The sequence below is a fragment of the Neolamprologus brichardi genome, chromosome 9, assembly GCF_056152115.1.
Source record: "Neolamprologus brichardi isolate AB-2024 chromosome 9, ASM5615211v1, whole genome shotgun sequence".
NCBI lineage: Eukaryota > Metazoa > Chordata > Actinopteri > Cichliformes > Cichlidae > Neolamprologus > Neolamprologus brichardi.
In genome coordinates, this window is record NC_142112.1 from 40,911,008 (window position 1) to 40,933,472 (window position 22,465).

Sequence of the window (22,465 nt, forward strand, 5' to 3'; positions counted from 1 at the left end):
TAACAATGGAAAAAAAAAACATTGCAAAACAACATACTGGAAAACAGTCATTCATCACTTGATTGCTTCAATACAACACTTGGGCACATATATGCGCACGTTTCGTGGCTGTTTTGATCTCGCTCTCTCACTTAACCGATCAGATCTGGCTGTGGTAGCAGCTTTAAACCCGGGTTGATAGAGGGGCCCAGTCTGGATCGCATTCCTGCATTTTGTAGGCTGGTTTTCCAACAAAACACAACAAACATTAGCCCGCAAAGCCACAGTGAACAAAGCAGCATAGCGCAGCAAATTCAATTCAAATCAATATAAGACTTATTTGTAACCTACACCAACAATTATGATAAATTACGTAACAACTACAACAGAAGACTGACCTTTGTGGGAATGCTTGGAGCAGACTAACATGTGAGCTGGATGTTCTGGGACGTTATATTTGGTCTTTGAATAGCTGCAATCCAGGCCATCCGTCATGTTCATGTTCAAGCCATGTTTCATGGCAATTTCTCTTCCACGACGTAATCCGATAACAACCGATCTCTTTACCCGTCGGCTTCCCGTGGCTGTCATGTGACCAGCTATTGCAGTTAATAATACAACAGCTTCTTGCCATTTTTTGTGTTTCTTTTTATTGCTGTGTAACTGTTTTCATATGAAAGCCTTCGTGCGCTAGTACCGCTTGCCACTCATTCCCAGAATCCTTTGTGGTTTTACCCCGGAATGACGTCACATTTTCACTCTCTATTGGGAACCGTGTTTTTTTGCACAGAGCACAGATGGGAGAGGCGCAAACAGAGCCTTGCGTTTGGCAACAGCAGTAGCACATGAAAAGAGCAGGAGGGAGAGAGACAGAAAGAGAGCCGGGAGCAACAACAAGAGACAACATCGTTACATTGGAAAGGTATGTTAAAGAAAATGAGTGACACCAAGAAAAGAAGCCAAATCTGGAACCATTTAAATTTTATTCACACTAAAAGGCAGAGTGTAGAGTCTGCAAGAAAAGACTATCATATAGAGCCGGCTCCACAAACAACCTGCACAGGCACCTGAGAACTGTCCACCCATCAGTGCAATGGAAAGATAAAACACAGTCAGTTGAGTGTGATATTAATATTTCTAAATGCCAACCTTTCCCTTAATTAAAGACCTGGGCTTTCATTTTTTTTTCTTTGTGTTTTGCATATTTTAATCAATATTTTATTGTGTTGTGGTTTGCAGTGTCTTGTGTTGTGTCCTTTTAAATTTGTTTAAAAGAAAAAATCTGAAAATTTAAATAGTTAAAAGTTGAATTGTACATAGTTGTTTTTTGCATTTTATAATTTTTTTTTTTTTTACATTTTGTGAATAAATAAAAGACTATTTATATAATAAACATATATAAATAAAAACACATTTTTTACATTAGTAGTTAATTTTGTGCATAATTTTATATTGCTATTGATAATAAATTAATTAAAGCAACAAAACAACTTGGGATCCGAAAGTCCGGGTCTTTTTTAGTGAGAGCACGAAGAAGTCGGTGTTTGTTTGTCCTAGTGCGCAGGCGTCACGTGAGGGTGCAGTTCCTGCTGCGGCCTTCGGGGGCGGCAGAGCGCGGCACAGCGGCGAAGAAGAAGAAGAATTTGCAGCGGCGCCAAAAGCGAGCTGCTCGGTCGCGCTCATTTCTCCGCTTCCAGCCGCTTTAAAGACCCGCAGCATGAGGCTTAGAGCGGCCCGCGGAGCTCACAGCGCCGGTGCACAGCCGCCCGCTAACGGGTCTGAGTAACGGCTAACGGCGGCTTCACGGAGGAGACGAGGCGCTGTGACGTCACTGAGAAGTAAGGTTTGTTTTTGTTTTTTTGAATGAATCTTTATTCGAACAAACAGGAGCAGCAGCTACCAAAGTAATCAGATTACCGGAAGTCTGCTCAGAAGTAGAATCAGGCCAAACAAACAGACTGAAGTTTGTTTTCTGTTGTTTATTTGCGAGAGTAAAAGAGTGACGTCTTCAGCGTGTAAGGTTGGAGGTTGATCGCGTGAGGCTGTGAGGGGGGTCCACAGGTGGAGGGCGGGTCAGTGAGGAGGTTATCCACAGCTTGAACAATAAAGTTGTGTAAACGTTGTTTCTAAACTAAAGCCATCGTTAGAGTCTCTCCTTCTTCCTGGATCTGAGAAAAGCGGCTTTACTTTTCTTTATATGAAGATCGTCAGTTTAAACAGCTGCGTCTCCACCAATGACTGTAGAAAACATGGACGACGCGACAGCGCCTCTTCCCATTGTGCACTTTTTTTTAAAGAACTTTATTTACAAACAACAGTATAACATCCAAGGCACCATCATTAATCCGAATATGTAATATCCTCGGTTAGGCATTTTCTTTGCAAGCTCCTTTGACCAGGAAGTGAAATATACTTTTTTCTTATCGCCATAACCGCCATGGTCTCAAATTCTTTAAGGATATAATTTCTTTTAACCGGATTCGGGCAAATTTCACTTATCAAAATATTCCTGATCACCTTGTTTGTAAACCTGCTGTCACCAAATTCAACTCCAGCTATGCAGAGCTGCCTCAGTCCAGGAGAAATTTTAGAGGGCATGATATCTTCTTTTATCATTGATCTCAAAGGGACTGGGATGGCTTTTATTAGGGATTTATATCTCTTAGCAGTACATCTCACATCAAATTTCTCACAAAATGTCTCATGCTTTAATAAGACCCCATTCTCATCCATAAAATGAGCTACAGCCCAAATCCCTTTAGATCTCCATTCATCCATGTACACAGATTTCCTACACAAACGGATATACCTGTTGTTCCATATAGGGGTGTTGTGAGGAGTAAAGTTATGTTTATAGATTAATTTCCAGTAGAGAAGGACCTGCTGATGGAAAGCTGAGAGTTTAACAGGTAACGAACTGCAATCAAAGTCACAACGTAACAAAAAGTCTATTCCACCCATTTTGCCAAAAATCACACTGGGAATAATGTTCCAAAAGGAATGTTTGTTACTAATGAAAGATCTTAACCATTTCAATTTTAGTACACCATTCATAACATCAAAGTCAACGGCATTAGCACCACCATCTTCATAATTCTTAATCATATCATTTTTCTTTACATAATGACATTTGTTCCTCCATATGAACCTAAAATTAAGATTATTTATAGATTTAATTAGTTTTGGAGATATGGGCAGAGAAAAGGCTGGATAGATGAGTCTGGACAGACTGTCCATTTTGGTTAGCAAGATTCTCCCAAACAGGGTTATGTCCCTCTGCAGCCACCTGTTTAGAACTTACACTTTTCTATATTGGTACAGATATTCTTATTTTCTGTTGATATCTTATCCTTGCAAATTACAATGCCCAGATACTTCACCTCTTTTTTGATCTGTATATTATTTATTGCTTGCAGGGGACACTCATGCAGAGCTAGTATTAATATTCAGCTGTAGGCTAGAAGCTTTGGAGAAGTGGTTGATCACCTGTAAGGCTGAAGGAATCTGGTCCTCATTTTTTTAAAACAGGGTGGTATCATCTGCCAGCTGACTGATTATTATCTGTTCACCCATCACAGTTTACCCGTCAATGTGACTGTTTTTAATCAAAATAGACAACAGCTCAGCAACCATGATGAACAGAAGTGGTGAGCTGCTACATCCCTGCCTTATCCCTCAATTAACCTCAAACCCTGAACATGTACCATGTTCTAGCAAAACAGAGCTGTTAATGTCATTATATAGCATCTCTATAACATTGATAAATTCCTGTACAAAAACAAAAGACTGCAGAGTTTCTAATATGAACGTATGTTCAACTGAGTCAAATGCTTTGTAAAAATCACTGAATCACAGATATTTGAACGGCTTGTCAATACACGGGATGAGATTATGAATCTTATTAAAGAAACTATCAGAATCAGCTGCTGAATATTCTCAGGAGTACAATTTCTCTAGGTAAAGATGATCTAATTTAGTTTGTAACCCCATCAATTTATTCTTCTCTTGCATGTTTAGTTAGGCTCCGGTCTCTGCAGTGATGTCCCCGTGTCAGCAGGACCTCAGCTGACACGGGGACACTTCTGTGTTTCCGTCTGAGCTGAGTGAAGTCAGCTGCAGTTACAGTACTGAGCAGAGGCAGGAAGGCAGCGCGTGTCCTCCAGCTTAACCAGCACAGACTCAGGTGTGTCATCACTTCCTTGTTACCTGCACAGGTACAGCCGGCGCTTTGACAGGACACTTTTATGTGAAGGAAGAGAAACGCTGATGTAAATATTCTGATGTCATCGTGCTGTCACGGTGGCTCCGCCCACACATGCTGGGTGGTGCAGTCGGCTCGTTTGAACTTTCTCCTGTGGCTGATTGGACGTCCAGCTGTGTGATGCCCTGTATGATGTTGACGTTTGTCCTCTGTGGCGCCCCCTGCAGGTGTTCCAGATGATCGTTGAAGGACACAGGAGGGAGGAGAGGAGGAGGAAGGAGGTGGGCTGTCAGAGCGAGGCGGCCGAGAGGAGGGACGCCGCCGTCCAGGTGGATCTGCTGACTCAGCAGCTAAGCTGGAGACGCTCAGGTGAGACTCAGGGACACGTGATTTATAACCGTGCTCCCTGAAACACGGAGCTTCAAACTCATATCCAGTCCCACGTGTCTGTACAACACTGACTCAAACACAGGAAGCCTGCCAACACACAGGCCGTTATGCTGGTCGCTATAGTGATGCACCATAGTGCAGCTGTAATAACAGTGTGTGATGAAGGGCTCGACCTGAGGAAGGAAGAACCTGAACCACAGGCTAGACATTGGCCCAGGTCCCCTGTGGCACCCAGAGGCCACACAGAGCTGGTCCACACAGAGCAGGGCTCGCAAAATTTCAAAATCCCAGGTAGCCCTTTGGGCAGGGACTCTTCAGTTTTTGGTAGCCCAAAATAAATTTAAGTAGCCCGAATAAGAAAGAGAGCAATTTTTTGATTGATGTTTTGTTTCTAATGGGGGCCTTTCTTAAAATGACTGGTCCCAGTAACAAAGGTCGACTCAGAAATCGAGGGAGAACCAACAACACACCCGGCAGAACATTATGTTATTTACACGGGTGCACATAAGTGGTCCGCATGTGCGCATTCGCTGTCAAAATAAAAGATAAATAATAAAAGACACGCACCAGATAAAAAGTTGCAGCGCGCGTTTACGTCCATATAAAGGCTGTTTTTGTCCTAGAGTGGGATTTTCACGGCACATTCTGCACCACCTCTCTGTGCGTTCATCATTTGTTTGAAGCCAGCTCACCTCCTGCAACCACTTTTCCGAGAATACGAACTTCTTTTGTGGTTCGGACTCCTGACATTTCTTTGGAGGTGGAGGAACACCAAAGTAACTGCTTAAAGGAGCTTTTTCGACATCTTTAAGAGTTCTAAACAAATGTCTGTCCTCCTCCTGAAAATCTTATGTACGCAAACACGCGTTGCAACTTCTTATCTTGTGCGCGTTTTTTATTTTGACAGTGAATGCGCACCTGCGGACCACTTATGTGCACCCCTGGTTATTTAGCTCGTCATGTTGCAGCCACAGAAATTCTTTTGTCCATGAAACCATAAAGCTGCACTTTCTTTGTGCCTTATAGTCTGATTTGTCATAACTTTTCCGTTTTGTGGTAAGCTTTTCTTTGGCTGTCACTTCTTCACCCTGACCTGTCTTATTTGGCTCAGCAGAACTAAAATATATATCCTGCTGCTTTTACACACGCACTCACATAACGCTCAGCGATTCTCTGCGCGATCAACCTCTCACATGTTTAAGCTGCGGGAGATTTCACTTGTCATGTTTGCATAGTAAGCTAACGATTGATAAGACGATGTCAGAGGAATTGGTGTGCAAATTATCATCACTCACCAATCAGTACTGTCGCTCTCTATACACAGTTCACGCGATTGCAAAGTGAAAGCAAAAAACAAGCGCAAATTCAAACGATTTCAATATGTCACATATTGACAGTGGCTCACCGATGCCAATGACATAATTACCCAGCTACATTTCCGAAAGAATGCAAAAGCATTGACATATATTTTTCCTTCCTACGATAGTCCGACGGGCAGGGCAGAGATAGATTTTGGTAGCCCGACTGGAAAAATCGCTAGCCCTGGGACGTCGGGCTAGCGATATTGCGAGCCCTGCAGAGCTGGTCCACACAGATCCACACAGAGCCGGTCCACACAGAGCCACACAGAGCCACACATACACAGCAGTGAAATAAACGGGGAAGGAGAAGCAGGACATACTGAGGCGTCTGTCTGCCCCTGCAGCTCTGGGCCTTCCACACAAGCTTCACTTTCACGTGGAGCTGATGAAGCTGAGGGTGGAGAGTCTTTGGCTGACGCCATGTTTATGATGGAGAAGGCGCTCCGGGTGGTTTCCTCTGAGAGCTCGAGCCGGCGGACGGACTCAAGGTGCGTCTCTGTGAATGTTGGGTAAAAGGGGGCTTGCCTCGTCGCCGAGCGCCACCTCCGGGTTTAGGGCAGGTGGGCGTCTCACTCACCCGGCCACAGACGTGGAGTCACGGGTGGAGTCACAGGTAGAGTCACAGTCCACGGGCTTTGTAGTGAAGCCACTTTACAGGTGAGAAGATGGTGAACTTCCTGTTCCTGTCCCACACCCGCTGATTAGAAACACCTTCTGCCCCGGTAAACACACCTGAGCAGACACGCTGTTTTCTTCCTCACAGATGTCTAAATTTACCCAGAATTCATTGCAGTGCTGACATTGAGACCCTTGACCGCTTCATGGCCAGGTGCTGTCGGAGTTATTAATCGTGTCCAAATTCATGGGCTGCATCCTCCTGAGGACCCGGCCTGCGCGGTCTACGTGGGCCGGGTCCTCAGAAGGTCGGGTAGACAGGAAGTAAACGGCTGTGAAATTGGATGGTCTAGCCTTCAGATCTGCGTCACCGCTGTCTCGGTGGAGTTTAATAAACTCAGCCGTCTGCTCCTTGCTATCTAAAATATAACAGGACACTGGAGGAAACTCTCGACCGTCTCACACTTCTGTTTAATCAGTTTTCTGTTTGACGTTTAGTCAGCTGTGTGAAAACCAAGGAGGAACCCACCCGGGGGATTAATAAAGTTTTATTCAATCTGATAACTTTAATCTCAGCCAAACCGATTTACTCACGAACAAATAAAACACTGAAAAAAGCCCAACAATAACATTTTAGGTTGTCTAAGTGACTTATATATCACGTTTAACCTGAGCAGCGAAACTCCGCGGTGATCTGAACATGATGCCGGGAGTTGTGCCGTTCTCGGCGGCTTCAGTGACCCTCGAGCTCCCGGTGAGCTATCGAGCTGGTGGGTAGCAGACGTCTCCAAAAACGTCGAAGCACTTTTGCAAATATGCGATATCTTGATAAACCGAGCAGATATTTGATGTTTACACAGCTACTTTCTCGCCTGAAAATATGTTAAAAGTTTATTTTGTGACCCAGAAAGATTAGTAAGAGTAATATTAAAACTTAGTAGCGGCCGCCATTGTTGGAAACTGGAGTTTGGCTGGGCCGTGCTATGAATTCTGGGATATGGTGGGCCACGAAGGACACACCCGACCCATCCTTCAAATTTGGGGAAAAGGAGGACGCATTTGTCGGCTGCATTCGGAGGAGTCTACAAATTTGGACAGCCTTCGGCGCGTCGCTGTGACGTAATCGGTCTAAGGATGCGTCCTCGGGAGGATTTGGACACCCCCATTAACTGTTTGAAGCAGAGCGCGCTCACACGTACGCCTCTCCCCTCTCAGGTGTTTCCTGCCACTGCGGCGCCTTCCAGGTGGATGAATCAGCAGGGGGCGCTCTGCTGCAGCTCTGCAGGAGTCAGGCATCACGCTGCGGCGCCTACGGCACCGACCGCCCCGCCCTGCTACCCAGCGTGCCTCTGTTCTCCGAGCACTCTGTTCTGCCTCCCCCGACTCCTGCGGACGTCTCGGCTGCTCCTCCTGGACTCATCGCTCCCCTGAGCCCGGCGCTGGCCGAAGAGGAGGAGCAGGAAGAGGAGCAGGAGGTGCACGTTCCTGAGGGTGGGTTTTGTAAGTGTCAGGTTAAATGAGATGTTTGAAGTCCACTCAGAGCAGGAAGCCTGTAATCTGCTCATGTGTTCTTGACCTCCCAACCTTTCATCCTTCAGCCTCCTCTCACAGGAGATTGGCTCTCTGCATCAGGCAGTATCTGGGTTATTGATTAGTGATCGGTTCTTTGTATTAATCAGTATTTGAACATTAACTTCCTTTTCTCTTCTCCTGCAGAGGAGCGACTCTGCTCTGAGAATGTGGCGTTTAAAGAAAAGAAGAAGAAGGTGGGGGGGAGGTGGCCTGATGGTGGTGAAAGACAAAAGTCATCACTGGCTGACAAATCGACCAATCACATCGCAGGAAATGCGGCCGGGAAGAGGAGGAGACTAAAGATTAAGCTCCTGAAGAAGGATGAGTCCCACACCAGCAAGCGAGGAGAGGAACAAACAACCCGGATCCAGGAGAGGAAGGAGAACGAGGAGGAGGAGGAGAGGGGAGGGGAGGAGAGCATGAAAGAAGGGGGAGGAGTCAAATCTGTCATAATAAAGACTGAGGAGTGTCGGAGACCAAGGAGGAGGATGGTTGGCCCGACAGTCAGATACCTGCTGGAGTCTGAGCAGCAGTCACATGGGCCAACAGCAGCCAATCACAGCAGAGCGAGCAGAGACGTGCGGAGGAGGAAGATGGGGAGGCCGAGGAAGGAGGAGCTGGATGACAGCAGCACGGTGGAGTCCTCAGCAGACGGAGGAGCAGAGAGATGGTGGAAGCTCTGCCAGGTCAGTCCTTCACTTGAACGTCACATCACCTTTGTTTCTCTGACCTTTGACCTTCGACTTTACCTGTCTCCAGGTGTGTGGTCTGAACTTGACCAGCCAGGCGTCTCTGGATCTCCACCTTTCCGTCCACAGACCGGCTGCTGCCGACCAACAGCAAGAACAAACCAATGACGCGCAGGGTGATGCAGAGGAGAGGGAGGAGCCTCAGAGGCAGAGGAGGACAGTCTGCCCACCAATCAGGTACCTACTGGAGTCGGAGGAAGCATCACATGGTTCTGGAACAGCCAATCAGACCAATCAGGAGGCAGCTACCAAACCCACAAGAAGCAGAGGAAGATCAAAAGATGCTGTTGGGGGCGGGGCTTCAGAGGTGATTGACAGGCCTGAGACTAATGCTGAAGACACAGGTCACATGGTCACAGGAGGAGGAAGAGAGGAAGGAGAGGAGGAGCCTCGCAGGACAAAGAGGACGATGGTTGGCCGACCAATGAGGTACCTGCTGGAGTCAGAGGAAACAGGAAGTGTCAGAACCTCCAATCACGATGCAGAAAACAAACCCACACAGCGCAGGCGAAGACCAAAAAATGTTTTTGACTTCAGTGAGGCTGGGGGCGGGGCTTCAAAGATGACTGACTGTTCTGATACTGAAGATAAAGAAACGGATCACATGGTCTCAACGGGAGGAAGACAGGAAGAGGAGGAGCCTCAGAGGCCCAGGAAGCCCCTCCTCACAGCACCCACCGAGGCTCCTTATTGGTCAAGAGACATAAACCGTGTGAGAACACGTCCCAGCTGGTTGGTCGACTACTGGACCCTGAACAGGAGTGGGAATGGGAGAAGGGGGACAAAGAGGAGCAGGGTGGAGGAGGACGAAGAAAGGGAGGTGCAACAAGTCTGTGTGGAGAAGGAGGAGGAGCCTCAAAGGCCGAGGAGGACGATGGTTGGCCCACCAATCAGGTACCTGCTGGAGTCAGAGGAGGCAACACGGGGTTGTGGAACAGCCAATCAGACCAATCAGGAGGCAGCTAACAAACACACAAGGAGGAGAGGAAGATCAAAAGACTCTGTTGGAGGCGGGGCTTCAAAGATGACTGACTGTTCTGACATTGGAGATAAAGACACAGGTCACATGGTCTCAACGGGAGGAAGACAGGAAGAGGAGGAGCCTCAGAGACCAGGAAAGACAGTCAGTCCACCAATCAGATGCCTTCTAGAGTCAGAGGTAACAACAGATATTTTACAATCATCCAATCAGGATACAGAACACAAGCCCGTGTCTTCTGACCTTTACTTGAACTTTACCTGTTACTACAGCCTCTTTTTCTACCTACTCGGATCGACGTGGTTTTCAGGGTTCCCCATTAGTTCATAGTTCCTGGTACCAGGTGCTGTTCGGCCGGCGTTCCAAGAAATTCGAGCAAATATGAAAATGTGCCCCTGTTTGGCCCGTCAGTGGCCAAACAGGGGCACATTCACATTCTCATTCACAAAAATGAAAAGCGCCATTTTTGAAGTTGGGTAGCGACAGAAATGGCCACAAAAGCAACGCCGTGTTCCCGAGTCCGACGCCACAGACCGAGCAGCGGGTCCATCACGCCTCGACGTCCACCTTTTTTGCTGTTGCACATTAATCACGCCACGGGACGCTCGGATGCGTTGCTATAACAATGACCACGTACATTAAGTACTTACCAGATTGTAGTGGAAAACCAGTCATGGCGAGTGGTTCCAAGTAGGTAACCATGGAAACTAGGGCTGGGTATCGTCACTGATTTCTAGAATTGATTCGATTCGATTTGAATCGGGTAAATTTTGCCTCAGACAGTCAGAAATATTATAATTCTGATCACGTATCAGTAAGTTTCCATATTTTTGTATCTATAAAAAGAAAGCTGACACTTGCGAGACTTTATCAAAGTGTGAGCGTCACAGCAGAGGCCTCTGTGTCGAAGTAACTGAGGATAAACACAGGAAAACATGAAGGCGACTTTCCTGGCCTGGATTTTAACAGATGACCTTAAAAATATTCTGCAGTCTATCAAAAACAAAAGCAAACCATGAATTAACACATGAACATTACCTGATGCTGCTGACGTGAAGCAGAGCAAAGTTACAGAGGTTTGATTACAGACACAGCGTTTTGCATAATTTTAAAAAGTTTAAATTTGTCCAGTATTGAACAGCAGAAATGAGGTTTTCTTTTCAGAAGTAAAAGGACAAAAACAGCGGCCGACAGCCTGTAAACAACGGTAGACTTGTGCATAACAAGCAAGCAAATAATGCAGAAAACAGATTTTTAGACGGGAAACTGTTCTTGAAGTACAGAGAGAGAGAGAGCTGTGCATGAAGTTTTTATCGTGCTGGAAGCAAAACAGCAAAAATCAGAGTGAATTCTTTGTGTTTCCATCTTTGTACAGAATCCGTGTTCCTGCTCTCATTTACTGTTTTAGCTGTTTGTTGAAGTTTTGTGAGGTTTAACCTGAGATTCTGGCATTTTGGGCAAAATAAATTTACCCAAGCTAGAATTGATTTTAAACGATAAATTGATATTCAAAACCCACCCTAATGGAAACCTCTTCTTTCCCGACCTTTAGCCAGACTTTTCTGCCCCTTTTGTCTTTAGTTAGCTTTAATTAACCCAACCTGACCTTTGTCTGACCTTTCCCCTCTGCAGGCGTCTGCCCTCCACCCGTCCGTCCACAGACCAAAGCGACCTTTCGGCTGTCACCTCTGCAACAGGAAGTTCAGCTGTGCCCGCAGGCTGTTCCTGCACCAATGCGATCAGCACCACAGCAATATAGGTGGTCTCTACAGCAACGGCTGTGGGGCGGCCCTGAGCAACGCCCAAGCTCCTAAAAACAAACGGGAAAAACAGACCACCCAGGATGACAAGGAGGAGGAGCCTCAGAGGCCCAGGAAGCCCCTCCTCACAGCACCCACCGAGGCTCCTTATTGGTCAAGAGACATAAACCGTGTGAGAACACGTCCCAGCTGGTTGGTCGACTACTGGACCCTGAACAGGAGAGGGAATGGGAGGAGGGGGACGAAGAGGAGCAGAGTGGAGGAGGACGAAGAAAGGGAGGTGCAACAAGTCTGTGTGGAGAAGGAGGAGGAGCCTCAAAGGCCGAGGAGGATGATGGTTGGCCCACCAATCAGGTACCTGCTGGAGTCAGAGGACACAACACGGGGTTCTGGATTAGCCAATCAGACCAATCAGAAGGCAGCTAACAAACACACAAGGAGGAGAGGAAGATCAAAAGACTCTGTAGGAGGCGGGGCTTCAAAGATGACTGACTGTTCTGACATTGGAGATAAAGACACAGGTCACATGGTCTCAATGGGAGGAAGACAGGAAGAGGAGGAGCCTCAGAGACCAGGAAAGACAGTCAGCCCACCAATCAGGTACCTGCTGGAGTCAGAGGAGACAACACGGGGTTGTGGAACAGCCAATCAGACCAATCAGCAGGCAGTTACCAAACACACAAGAAGGAGAGAAAGATCAGATGCTGTTGGCCTCTGTGAGGCTGGGGGCGGGGCTTCAGAGATGATTGACAGGCTTGACGCTAAAGTTAAAGACATAAGTCACGTGGTTGAAAAGGGCAGAAGAAAGGGAGACGAGAAGGAGGAGCCTCAGAGGCTGAGGAGGACGATGGTCGGCCCACCAATCAGGTACCTGCTGGAGTCAGAGGAGCTGTCACGGGGTCAAAGAACAGCCAATCAGGACACAGAAAACAAACCCACACACAGCAGAGGGAGCCCAAAAAAGGTTGGTAGCCACAGTTAACTGATCAATCAGGGGGCAGCTAACAGCACCTGCCATTAAGTTCTTAGGTCGATCATATTAAAGATTGAACTTATCTCTAATAATCAGCTATGTACCAGTTAAACCTTTACTCACAAAGCATCTCTAGACCCAGCAGTCTTAGCTAATTATGGGCCAATCTCCAACCTTCCTTTATATCAAACATCCTTGAAAGAGTAGTTGTCAAACAGCTAACAGATCATCTGCAGAGGAATGGTTTATTTGAAGAGTTTCAGTCAGGTTTCAGAGCTCATCACAGCACAGAAACAGCTTTAGTGAAGGTTACAAATGATCTTCTTATGGCCTCTGACAGTGGACTCATCTCTGTGCTTGTCCTGCTAGACCTCAGTGCAGCGTTCGATACTGTTGACCATAATATCCTATTAGAGCGATTAGAACATGCTGTAGGTATTACAGGTACTGTGCTGCAGTGGTTTGTATCATATCTATCTAATAGACTCCAGTTTGTGCATGTAAATGGAGAGTCCTCTTCACACACTGAGGTTAATTATGGAGTTCCACAGGGTTCAGTGCTAGGACCAATTCTGTTTACATTATACATGCTTCCCCTAGGCAGCATCATTAGAAGACATAGCATACATTTACACTGCTATGCAGATGACACCCAGCTCTATCTGTCCATGAAGCCAGATAACACACACCAATTAGTTAAACTGCAGGAATGTCTTAAAGACATAAAGACCTGGATGGCTGCTAACTTTCTGCTTCTTAACTCAGATAAAACTGAGGTCATTGTACTCGGCGCTGAAAAGCTTAGAAATATGGTATCTAACCAGATTCTTACTCTGGATGGCATTACCTTGGCCTCCAGTAACACTGTGAGGAACCTTGGAGTCATTTTTGACCAGGATATGTCCTTCAACGCACATATTAAACAAATATGTAAGACTGCGTTCTTCCATTTGTGCAACATCTCTAAAGTTAGAAATATCCTGTCTCAGAGTGACGCTGAAAAACTAGTTCATGCATTTATTACTTCCAGGCTGGACTACTGCAGTTCATTATTATCAGGAAGTCCTAAAAACTCACTGAAAAGCCTTCAGCTAATCGTGACCTTTGTCCTCTGCAGACGTTTGTCTTCCACAGACCGAAGCGACTGTTCGGCTGTCACATCTGCAACAGGAAGTTCAGCCGTGCCAGCAGACTGTTCCTGCATCACTGCGATCAGCACCGCAGCACCGTAGACAGTTCCCAAGGCAACAGAGTTGGGATGGCCACGAGCAGTGCTCGAGCTTCTGATGGCCAATGGAAAGAAGGAACCCAGGGTAAGAGCGAGAATGGGGAGGAGCCTCAGCGGCAGCGGAGGAGGAGAGTTGGCCCACCGATCAGATACCTACTGGAGTCAGAGGAGTTGTCACATGGTCTTAGAACAGCCAATCAGAGTGCAGCAACCAAACCCACACAAAGGAGAGGAAGAATGAAGGCTGGTGGTCTCACTAAGGCTGGGGGCGGGGCTTCACAGATGATTGATAGGTTTGAGGCTACCTTTGCCACACAGAGACAGACAGGTTTGCACAGGCAGACTTACCTGGTTCACAGAGACTTGCAGGATTGTCAGGTGACCATCTCCCCCTGCTCTGTCACGATGCAGCGCCTCCTCTGATTGGCTGATGACGATCTTGTTAAACATGTTTTAATTTTTTCTATGAAGTCTGGTGTCAGTGATTTTAGGTGTGTGTGTCACTGTTTTTGAACAATAAAATGAAATAATGTCCAGCTCCTTTTTTCTGTCCTGCTGTTCATGGTTTCTAATAATGAGGTCAAAGGTCAGGCTGCACCACCCATGGAACTGCATGATGTCAGCGAGGGGATATCCTTATATGGTCGCGTCAGGCTCTGAGTAATCTAAATCAATGTGGGCCATGAGCCCCTGGTGGACGTCACAGGTACTGCAGGTGAGCCTGGAGCATTCGAGTGTATTTAGCAGTAGTTCCAGTCCTGACAGAGAAAGTCCTCCCTCATCATCGTCACCGTGTGATGAGGTTAAATAAGAATCAGTTTTCAGATTATATAGCTTAAAGTGTCACCATGACGACCAATCGTCAGGACAGGTGTGGTGCAGGTAAAATCGGCCTCACTGAGAAAAACACAAGAACAGCTGTTTATCATCTAACAGCACATAACAGGCAAGGCACGACTGTCCAATCAGCAGCCTCCCTGGTAACACCTGTGTTTGTGATTATAAACTAGACGGATGCTGCTGTTCAGGAGTCTCCTCCACTTTCACTGCTAGCTCGCCTCATCTGTTAGTGTCACTGACCTCTGACTGCCCGCCTCAGTAACGTGACCTCTGACCCCTCGTCTTCCTCACTAGTTCAGCCCCTTTTGGCGCCTCAGTGATCACTCGCATGCTGCCGTTAGCTTCACACAGGTGAAGCACACCTTCCGTTTTTGACGGGCAGCCAATTAGACGCTGGCTCAAAGGGGGAGGGGCTGCACATCTTGTTAAAGTCAGAGGGCTGTAGCTCGAGTCATTCTGCTGCGCAGTGTTATAAACATTACGGTAATGCTCCAGCTGCGGTCTTTATGGGAGAAGGGTCTGGCTGCAGCCACTGGGAGCGCCATGTTGGGACCTCCACAGTAGCCGGAAACACGTGACCTCCACAGTAGCACTGCATGGATCATCGACTGTGGAAACCTTGCAAATCGATCGTAAAGGTTGGCACAGAGTCTTTCATGTATAAGTTTGCTGTTAATAATTATATAATTCTAGGAATCATCTAGTTTGCTTACACTGATGTTGGCTCTTTGTTAGCGTTACAACAACGGTCAGACCTCCGAGGTGTCTAAACTTTAGTAGGAATGTGCACTTTTGACTCCTCTGGTTAGCATTTAGTGGTCAGTTTCAAACGTATTTGATTTTTGCTTGTTATTGAACTACTTTTCACGATCTGACATCAGTGCACATTGTTCCATTTACTGCATATTGCACTTTGTTCACGTCTTTCATTCCACCTGCATCAACACTAAAGTTTGTCACAAAGAGGTTTATATTTATAAATATTCTCTACTCTGTTCTGCTTTTTATTGCCCAGATGTTAGCTAGCCTTTGTTAAATTGTCTGTTATATGTCAATAGATACGTATGTCACAAATAAAAGTGTAAATTATATTTTTGTAAAGAAAATCTCTGACATGCTAACTGTAACGTGTTATTTCTGCTAAAACCTGAACTTAAACGTGTATATGGTGTTTATCTGTTTATCTCCAAGCCAGAATTGCAGGAATGCACCACGTGTTGGCTGTTTCACTGCCCTCTGTGCCCCACCTTCAGCCCTGCTGTCAGGGCAAAGACTGAGGAGCAAATAAATGGACACATTCAAAATGCTTTGCCTTTAAAGGTCTGTTGGTATTAAATATACCTCATAGTTAAAGTTATAAATATGCCCTTCTTTTCAGCACCTCTGCCGTCTCTTTGTTGACTTAAAAGTTGCTTTTCACATTGTACAGTTCAGCTCATTCATCATCAAGAGAAAAACGTGTTTTCATTAAATATTTTCTTTCTTGTTCACCACATTTCCTGACAGCTCTTGTGATCCACACCATTTAGTTTTCATTATTAAGGGTGGCTTGGATATTTTTGTTAGTATGTACAATCTGATTGTTAGATAAACTGACTGCATTCTATACAACTGCATTTAAATTACATGTTGTTTTTCTCTCTTACAGACAAAATGATATGCCGGTGCACTTTCACTGCCCTGTCTGCAACATGACAGTCATACAGCATGGGGATATGGCAACACAATTATTGTCATGTCAGCATTCAGGACTGCTCCCCGCTGCACTCTCCGTGGAGCCCCGCCTCCCTCTCGATGTCTCGTCTCCAGCATCTAAACCATTTTCTGAATCTTGGGTAGAACATTCATGTGCTCCTCCCTCTGTGCTGAATGAAACTGCAGCTTGTGGAAAGTCCATGAAAATGAAACGTCCTCACTGTGGTCTTACTCTCCTTACAAAAAAACTTCAAGGCTGACATGATGAGGAGGCATTCAAACAGGTCAACAGATGTTTGCCTGGCCTGTCATCTGCAGTGTTTCTGTGTAGAGGGACTTCTTCTTCTTTGTTTTTCAGTTCGCGGAGGACATGGAGCTCTTTTTACATGTGCTGACAAGCAGAGACTATGGGTCAATGTGATGTTTGACACTTAATGGACAGATGAAGGCCCTGGCTGTTTGTTTGTGTTTTTATGTGCTGTTTGTTTTCCAGTGTACAGAATTCCAGTTAAACTTATTATAAAATGTTGTTCACTTGTTTCCATATTTACAGTAAAAAATGTAACTGTAAATGTAACAGCATTGTTTATACTTGTAACTTCAAAGTACAAAGCTTACAGTTGCTATTAACATTAATGTGTTATCCTGTAATCAATAATATTTTTATACAGTTTACGCATTAACCCTCTGGGCTCTGTGCTGACTGCTACACTGCAGTGGACCAAAATAACGACACAGGTTTGATCTTAAGGATCTAATAGTGTGTTTGTGCGTGACATTGCAACGCAAACATGTATTTGCAAGACAGACTGGAATAAATTATGACGCATCAAATATTACACAGGCTGCAGTGAATTGTTGTTGATGCAGACTATTGAGCTTTGAGTTTCCCAGTCACACTTAGCTTTGAAGCACCTGCTAAAAACACTTTTACTCTTGAAGATTTCATAACAAGAAACCATAGCCAAAATATGGTTATAGTAAAAAAATTAAAGCTGCAAAAAAACTTAGTAAATGTGTCCTGGAGTTTCTGCAGGTGCAGAAAGTGCTGCTGCTGTAATAAGCCTAACAGCTTCCAGATCACTTATTTTTCTGGAAAGATGGTAGGAAGGGCATCACTGCTCATCTCTACAATCTCCCAGATCTTGGAATACAAGCCTTTGTCCCATGAAAACCACTTCACAGTACTAAGAGTCCACTAAAACCTACAAATGAAGAGTGATCCTGGAAGAAATAGCGCCCACACTATAGTGAACCTCAACAATTGCAAGACAGCCTTTCCCCCGATGCTTATATGAAAAAAAAATGAAGATTTATGAAACCATTAGGACTTTATTACTGTTTTATCTGAAAAGCTACTGGTAATATATGACCTAACTGGCATTTAAAGTGTAAAAAAAAGAATGTAGATAGAATTTTGGTTTTGATGAAAAGGACTGAAGCTAATTTAAAGAGTCAAGTCGGTAAATGTTTAAATAAATATACATTTTACAGCATTTTGTAAAAAAAAACCACAAAAAAGTTGCCATTTTTGGCAACAAACAAGGTGTGAGAGAGTTTTATAGTTTGTCCTAGTTGTCCTTGAACAAAAATAATAGCGCACAATAATGTTGATGTTAATCAATTAAATGTCCCAGACTCTACTATTAATAATACAGCACTCCCTCGTTTATCGCAGGAGTTACGTTCTAAAAATAACCCGTGGTAGGTGAAATCTGCGAAGTAGCCAACTTTATTTTTTACAATTATTATAAATGGTAAATAGTAAATACCATTTACCAATTATTATAGATTATAAATGTATTATAGATGTTTTAAGACTGTAAAACCCCTCCCTACATGCTTTATACACTTTTCTCAGACAGGCATGAACATTTTCACACTTATCTCTTTTGTTCAAACACTCTTAAAGTTCAAACCTTCATAGAAAGATAAATCCAGAGTGAAACCGTGCAAAACGTTTCATCGGCATTGTTGTGTTTGTTGAGGAGAAAACTTACAAACATACAGAGTCACACAGCTAGCGATCAAAGATTTATGTAAATTTGACAAGCTAAACGCACTCTGTGCTGTACAGCAGCGGTCCCCAACCTTTTTTGCACCACGGTCCAGTTTAATGTCAGACAATATTTTCACGGACCGGCCTTTAAGGTGTTGTGGATAAATAAAACAAAATAAAACAATACAGACAAACAGACAAAGACAAAAACTGTGGTATTTTGTAAATGTAATAAACGTGAATTCAGCTGTGTAATTGTGTAACTTTATTAGCAGCGTCCTCCTGAAATGCGCCAACAACACTGAGAGTAACATCCTCCTCTCTGCCCCTTAATGCTCTCTGGTCGCTATGGTAACGCGTAAATAATCCTTTCAAAATAAGACACACAACTACAACACGGGAAAAGACCCAGGGAATCCGAGGAAAACCCTGAAAACCATACATTTTTCAACCGAGGCTCAACTCTCGCATTGACAAAACATAACACATGGACACTTTTGAGCTGAAACGAGCTGAAGGGGTTGTGGGTTTTTTTTAATAAACCCAGAGTGTTAAAAACACAATTTAGTTTTCCCTGTCAAACTCGATTTAACTGAAGTTACATGTTTCCGGTTGCTGTGGAGGTTGCAATATGGCGCTCCCCAGTGGCTGCAGCCAGGTGCTGTTGCTTTACGATGAAACGGCGGAAACCGGAAGTGAGTTCAAAACAGCCGTGGCGGGTCCCGAAGGAGAAGCAGCTCTGCTGAGATGAGCGAGAGCGGCGCTCAGGTGAGAAACCGAAGCCCGTGTTTGCCTGTGTGTCACGTGACCGCGCTGTTAGCGAGAATGACGTTGTGTGAGAGCGCTGTTAGCGCCGCGTGACGGTAACTGTCAGAGGGTGTGTGTCTGCTTTCAAGTGATGTAGGAAGAAAACAGACAGCTACCTGTTCGAGTTTGGTACAGGTGTGTTGCTGTGACCTTCACTGAGCAGAGCTCTGCACAGCTGGAGATGCTGCCGGGAAATCTGCCAGGCCTCAAAACACGTGTTTAGTTTGTAGTGTGGTACAGTCTACGTGCTGCAGCAGTGTGTAATGATCTGTACAGTGTATATCCTGGAGCAGTGTGTAATATGGAGCAGTGTGTAATATGGCAGAGTGTATATCCTGGAGCAGAGTGTAATATGGCAGAGTGCATATCCTGGAGCAGTGTGTAATATGGCAGAGTGTATATCCTGGAGCAGTGTGTAATATGGCAGAGTGTATATCCTGGAGCAGAGTGTAATATGGTACAGTGTATATCCTGGAGCAGAGTGTAATATGGTACAGTGTATATCCTGGAGCAGAGTGTAATATGGCAGAGTGTATATCCTGGAGCAGTGTGTAATATGGCAGAGTGTATATCCTGGAGCAGTGTGTAATATGGCAGAGTGTATATCCTGGAGCAGAGTGTAATATGGTACAGTGTATATCCTGGAGCAGAGTGTAATATGGCAGAGTGCATATCCTGGAGCAGAGTGTAATATGGTACAGTGTATATCCTGGAGCAGAGTGTAATATGGTACAGTGTATATCCTGGACCAGTGTGTAATATGGTACAGTGTATATCCTGGAGCAGAGTGTAATATGGTCCAGTGTATATCCTGCAGCAGAGTGTAATATGGTAGAGTGTATATCCTGGACCAGTGTGTAATATGGTACAGTGTATATCCTGGACCAGAGTGTAATATGGTCCAGTGTATATCCTGCAGCAGAGTGTATATCCTGGAGCAGTGTGTAATATGGTAGAGTGTATATCCTGGAGCAGTGTGTAATATGGCAGAGTGTATATCCTGGAGCAGAGTGTAATATGGTAGAGTGTATATCCTGCAGCAGAGTGTAATATGGTCCAGTGTATATCCTGCAGCAGAGTGTAACGCTGTGTGCGTCTTGTCAGCTGTTAGCTCGTCTGGAGGCGCGGCGCTGCCTGAAGGATATTGAGCCTCGTCTGTTTCCAGAAGATGGAGGACCCGACCAAGGTGACTGGCCACGCCCACCCACTCACAGCTGACACATGCTGTCGGTCAGGTGACTGTCTCACTGTATGTGTTGTTTCTTGCTCTCAGGTGCGGTGGTGGAGCTGTTCGGGCTGGAGGGCACAGGTGAGTTCACGATGCAGGAAGTGCCTCCACCTTTAACCCGGATGTAAACTCTGTGTGTGTGTTGCTCAGGTAAGACGGAGCTGCTCTATCACCTGCTGTGCCGCTGCGTGCTGCCGGAGGCCGCTGGGGGTCTGGAGGTGGATGTGGTGTTTGTGGACACCGACTACAGCCTGGACATGTTACACCTGGTCAGCATCCTGGACAGCAAACTGAGCGCAGGTATATGCACACGCACGCACACACACACACACAGGAAGTTACACACTAACCCTTTCTCTCCGGGTCCTTAGCGCTATTGGCCGGAGCAGACGAGGCGGCGCTGCGCTCGTGTCTGTCCCGCCTCCTGTTTGTTCACTGCTACTCCTCCTCGCAGCTCCTCCTCACCCTCCACTTCCTGGAGACCACCTTGGCATCACGGCCCGCCCTGGCGCTCATCCTCATAGACAGCATTTCCGCGTTTTATTGGGTAGATCGCTGCGAGGGTGGGGCCAGCTACACCAAACAGGAGGAGAAGCTCAGCAGGTGTGCGGAGCTGCTGGGACGCCTGCTCAGGTGGGTCCACCGTATCCTGGAGTTAGACTGATTCAGGCTGCTCGCAGGTCATGTGTTACAGTGCGCTGCGTGACATCACCACTCTGAAGGCCTCCGCTGAGCTCTGATAGGATCACGGTCATGTGCGCAGCTTTTCTCTCTCAGGTACGCCAAACAAACACATGTGCAGAGTGCCCCCTGGTGGTCACACTGCAGTGTCAGCACCGTAGGTCAGGGTGGTCAGTCGCTCACGCTCTGACGGGTGTTTGTGTAAAATGTTGGTTTGTTTGTGTTTTGCTGGGTCAAATCCCGGCCTGAGTGGAGCCTGTGGTGGTTCTGTTCTGGACTCTGGCTCACTCATTTTCTGATTTTTGGCTCCTCCTACCCCACAGGGATTACAGAATTACTGTCTTCGCCACCTGTCACGCCATCAGGAGGCCCGGCGTCCCCTCCTCCTCCTCAGACTCCGAGCGGTCGTACCTCTGCCGCTCCTGGCAGAGGCTGGTGACCCACCGGCTGCTGTGCTCCAGGCAGGAGCCAGGAGACAACATGGCTGCTGAAGGAGGACACGACCAGGAGCAGAGGAGACAGCAGATCTTCACCGTCCACTGCACCACCTCCTCTTCCAGGGTCAAGGCCTCCTGGAGCAGCTCCTTCTGTGTGACGGAGGCAGGAGTGGAGTTCCTGTCGGAGGAGAACAGATGTGCTGCACGTCAGTAACTCAGACTCTGGTCCAATCATGGATCAGGGAGATGTCCGTCATCTGGCTGAGGGACCAATCACATTTGAGCCCTCGCCGCAGACACGCCCCTCACAGCACAGACTGTTTCCTTCATCTGCGTGTTTTTCTGTGTGATTTGATTCTGTGCTCGGCCCACAGTGCAAACAGGAGCAGACTAATGAGCTGCACAGGTGGGACTGCACAGGGAAAATGGGGGGGTGGGGTCAGGATGAGGTCATTGTTAGGGGCCAAAGGGTCAGCATTAGTGTTTGTGTTCAATAAACTGGACATGTATGTTGTGACCTGTGTGTTTGTTTGCACTCAGACCCATCAGCAGATTGTAATTAATTAATAATAACTGAGGTGGGTGTGGCCTCAGATCCAGGTGCTGTCAGGTACACTGGTACTGTGGGCGGAGCTTATCCTCTCCTGTGTGACATACATAATACATGAAACAACGATCATAACCATCACTGTTTTCAAGACAGACACGCCCACCACGTCAGCGTCCCTGTGATGAGGGTGATGACGTCACCGTCACTGACAGTTTGGCTCTTTTAAACTTTAGTGGCTAATAACCGGAACTTCTTCCTGCAGGCGTGGCGCTCTCGGGTCGACACTAACCTGACCCTTGACCCCGGCCCTCTGCTCCGTGCTCGGGCACGTGCCTGGCGCGGTCCGGATCCTCGCGCTCCGCTCCGGGACTTCCAGGTCTGCTGACAGAGCCGCTTCACCAGAGCAGTCCTCCAACTGATC

At 46.2% G+C, this 22,465-nt stretch overlaps 2 protein-coding genes across 4 annotated transcripts; both read left to right on the forward strand.

The window, feature by feature from the left end:
• The first annotated feature begins 1,597 nt into the window (after positions 1–1,597).
• Positions 1,598–14,666, forward strand: LOC102800246 (uncharacterized). 3 transcript variants are annotated; one of them, XM_087846671.1, is made up of 7 exons: positions 1,598–1,822; positions 4,408–4,549; positions 7,762–8,037; positions 8,263–8,804; positions 8,878–10,026; positions 11,479–12,570; positions 13,697–14,666. In XM_087846671.1, the coding sequence occupies exons 2-7, from the start codon at positions 4,417–4,419 to the stop codon at positions 14,228–14,230; spliced, it is 3,726 nt and encodes a 1,241-aa protein (XP_087702797.1). In that variant the 5' UTR covers positions 1,598–1,822; positions 4,408–4,416; the 3' UTR covers positions 14,231–14,666. The 3 variants fall into 3 exon arrangements, with proteins under 3 accessions (XP_087702797.1, XP_087702794.1, XP_087702795.1); XM_087846668.1 differs by lacking the exon at positions 13,697–14,666 and having other exon boundaries at positions 1,598–1,817; positions 11,479–12,711; XM_087846669.1 differs by lacking the exons at positions 1,598–1,822; positions 13,697–14,666 and adding an exon at positions 4,060–4,162 and having other exon boundaries at positions 11,479–12,711.
• A 4,349-nt stretch (positions 14,667–19,015) lies between these two features.
• On the forward strand, positions 19,016–22,004 carry xrcc2 (X-ray repair complementing 2). Its single transcript, XM_087846711.1, has 6 exons — positions 19,016–19,109; positions 20,253–20,334; positions 20,422–20,457; positions 20,527–20,676; positions 20,748–21,009; positions 21,381–22,004. Exons 1-6 carry the CDS (start codon positions 19,089–19,091, stop codon positions 21,706–21,708), a joined length of 879 nt encoding a protein of 292 aa, XP_087702837.1. The 5' UTR covers positions 19,016–19,088; the 3' UTR covers positions 21,709–22,004.
• Positions 22,005–22,465: the final 461 nt, after the last annotated feature.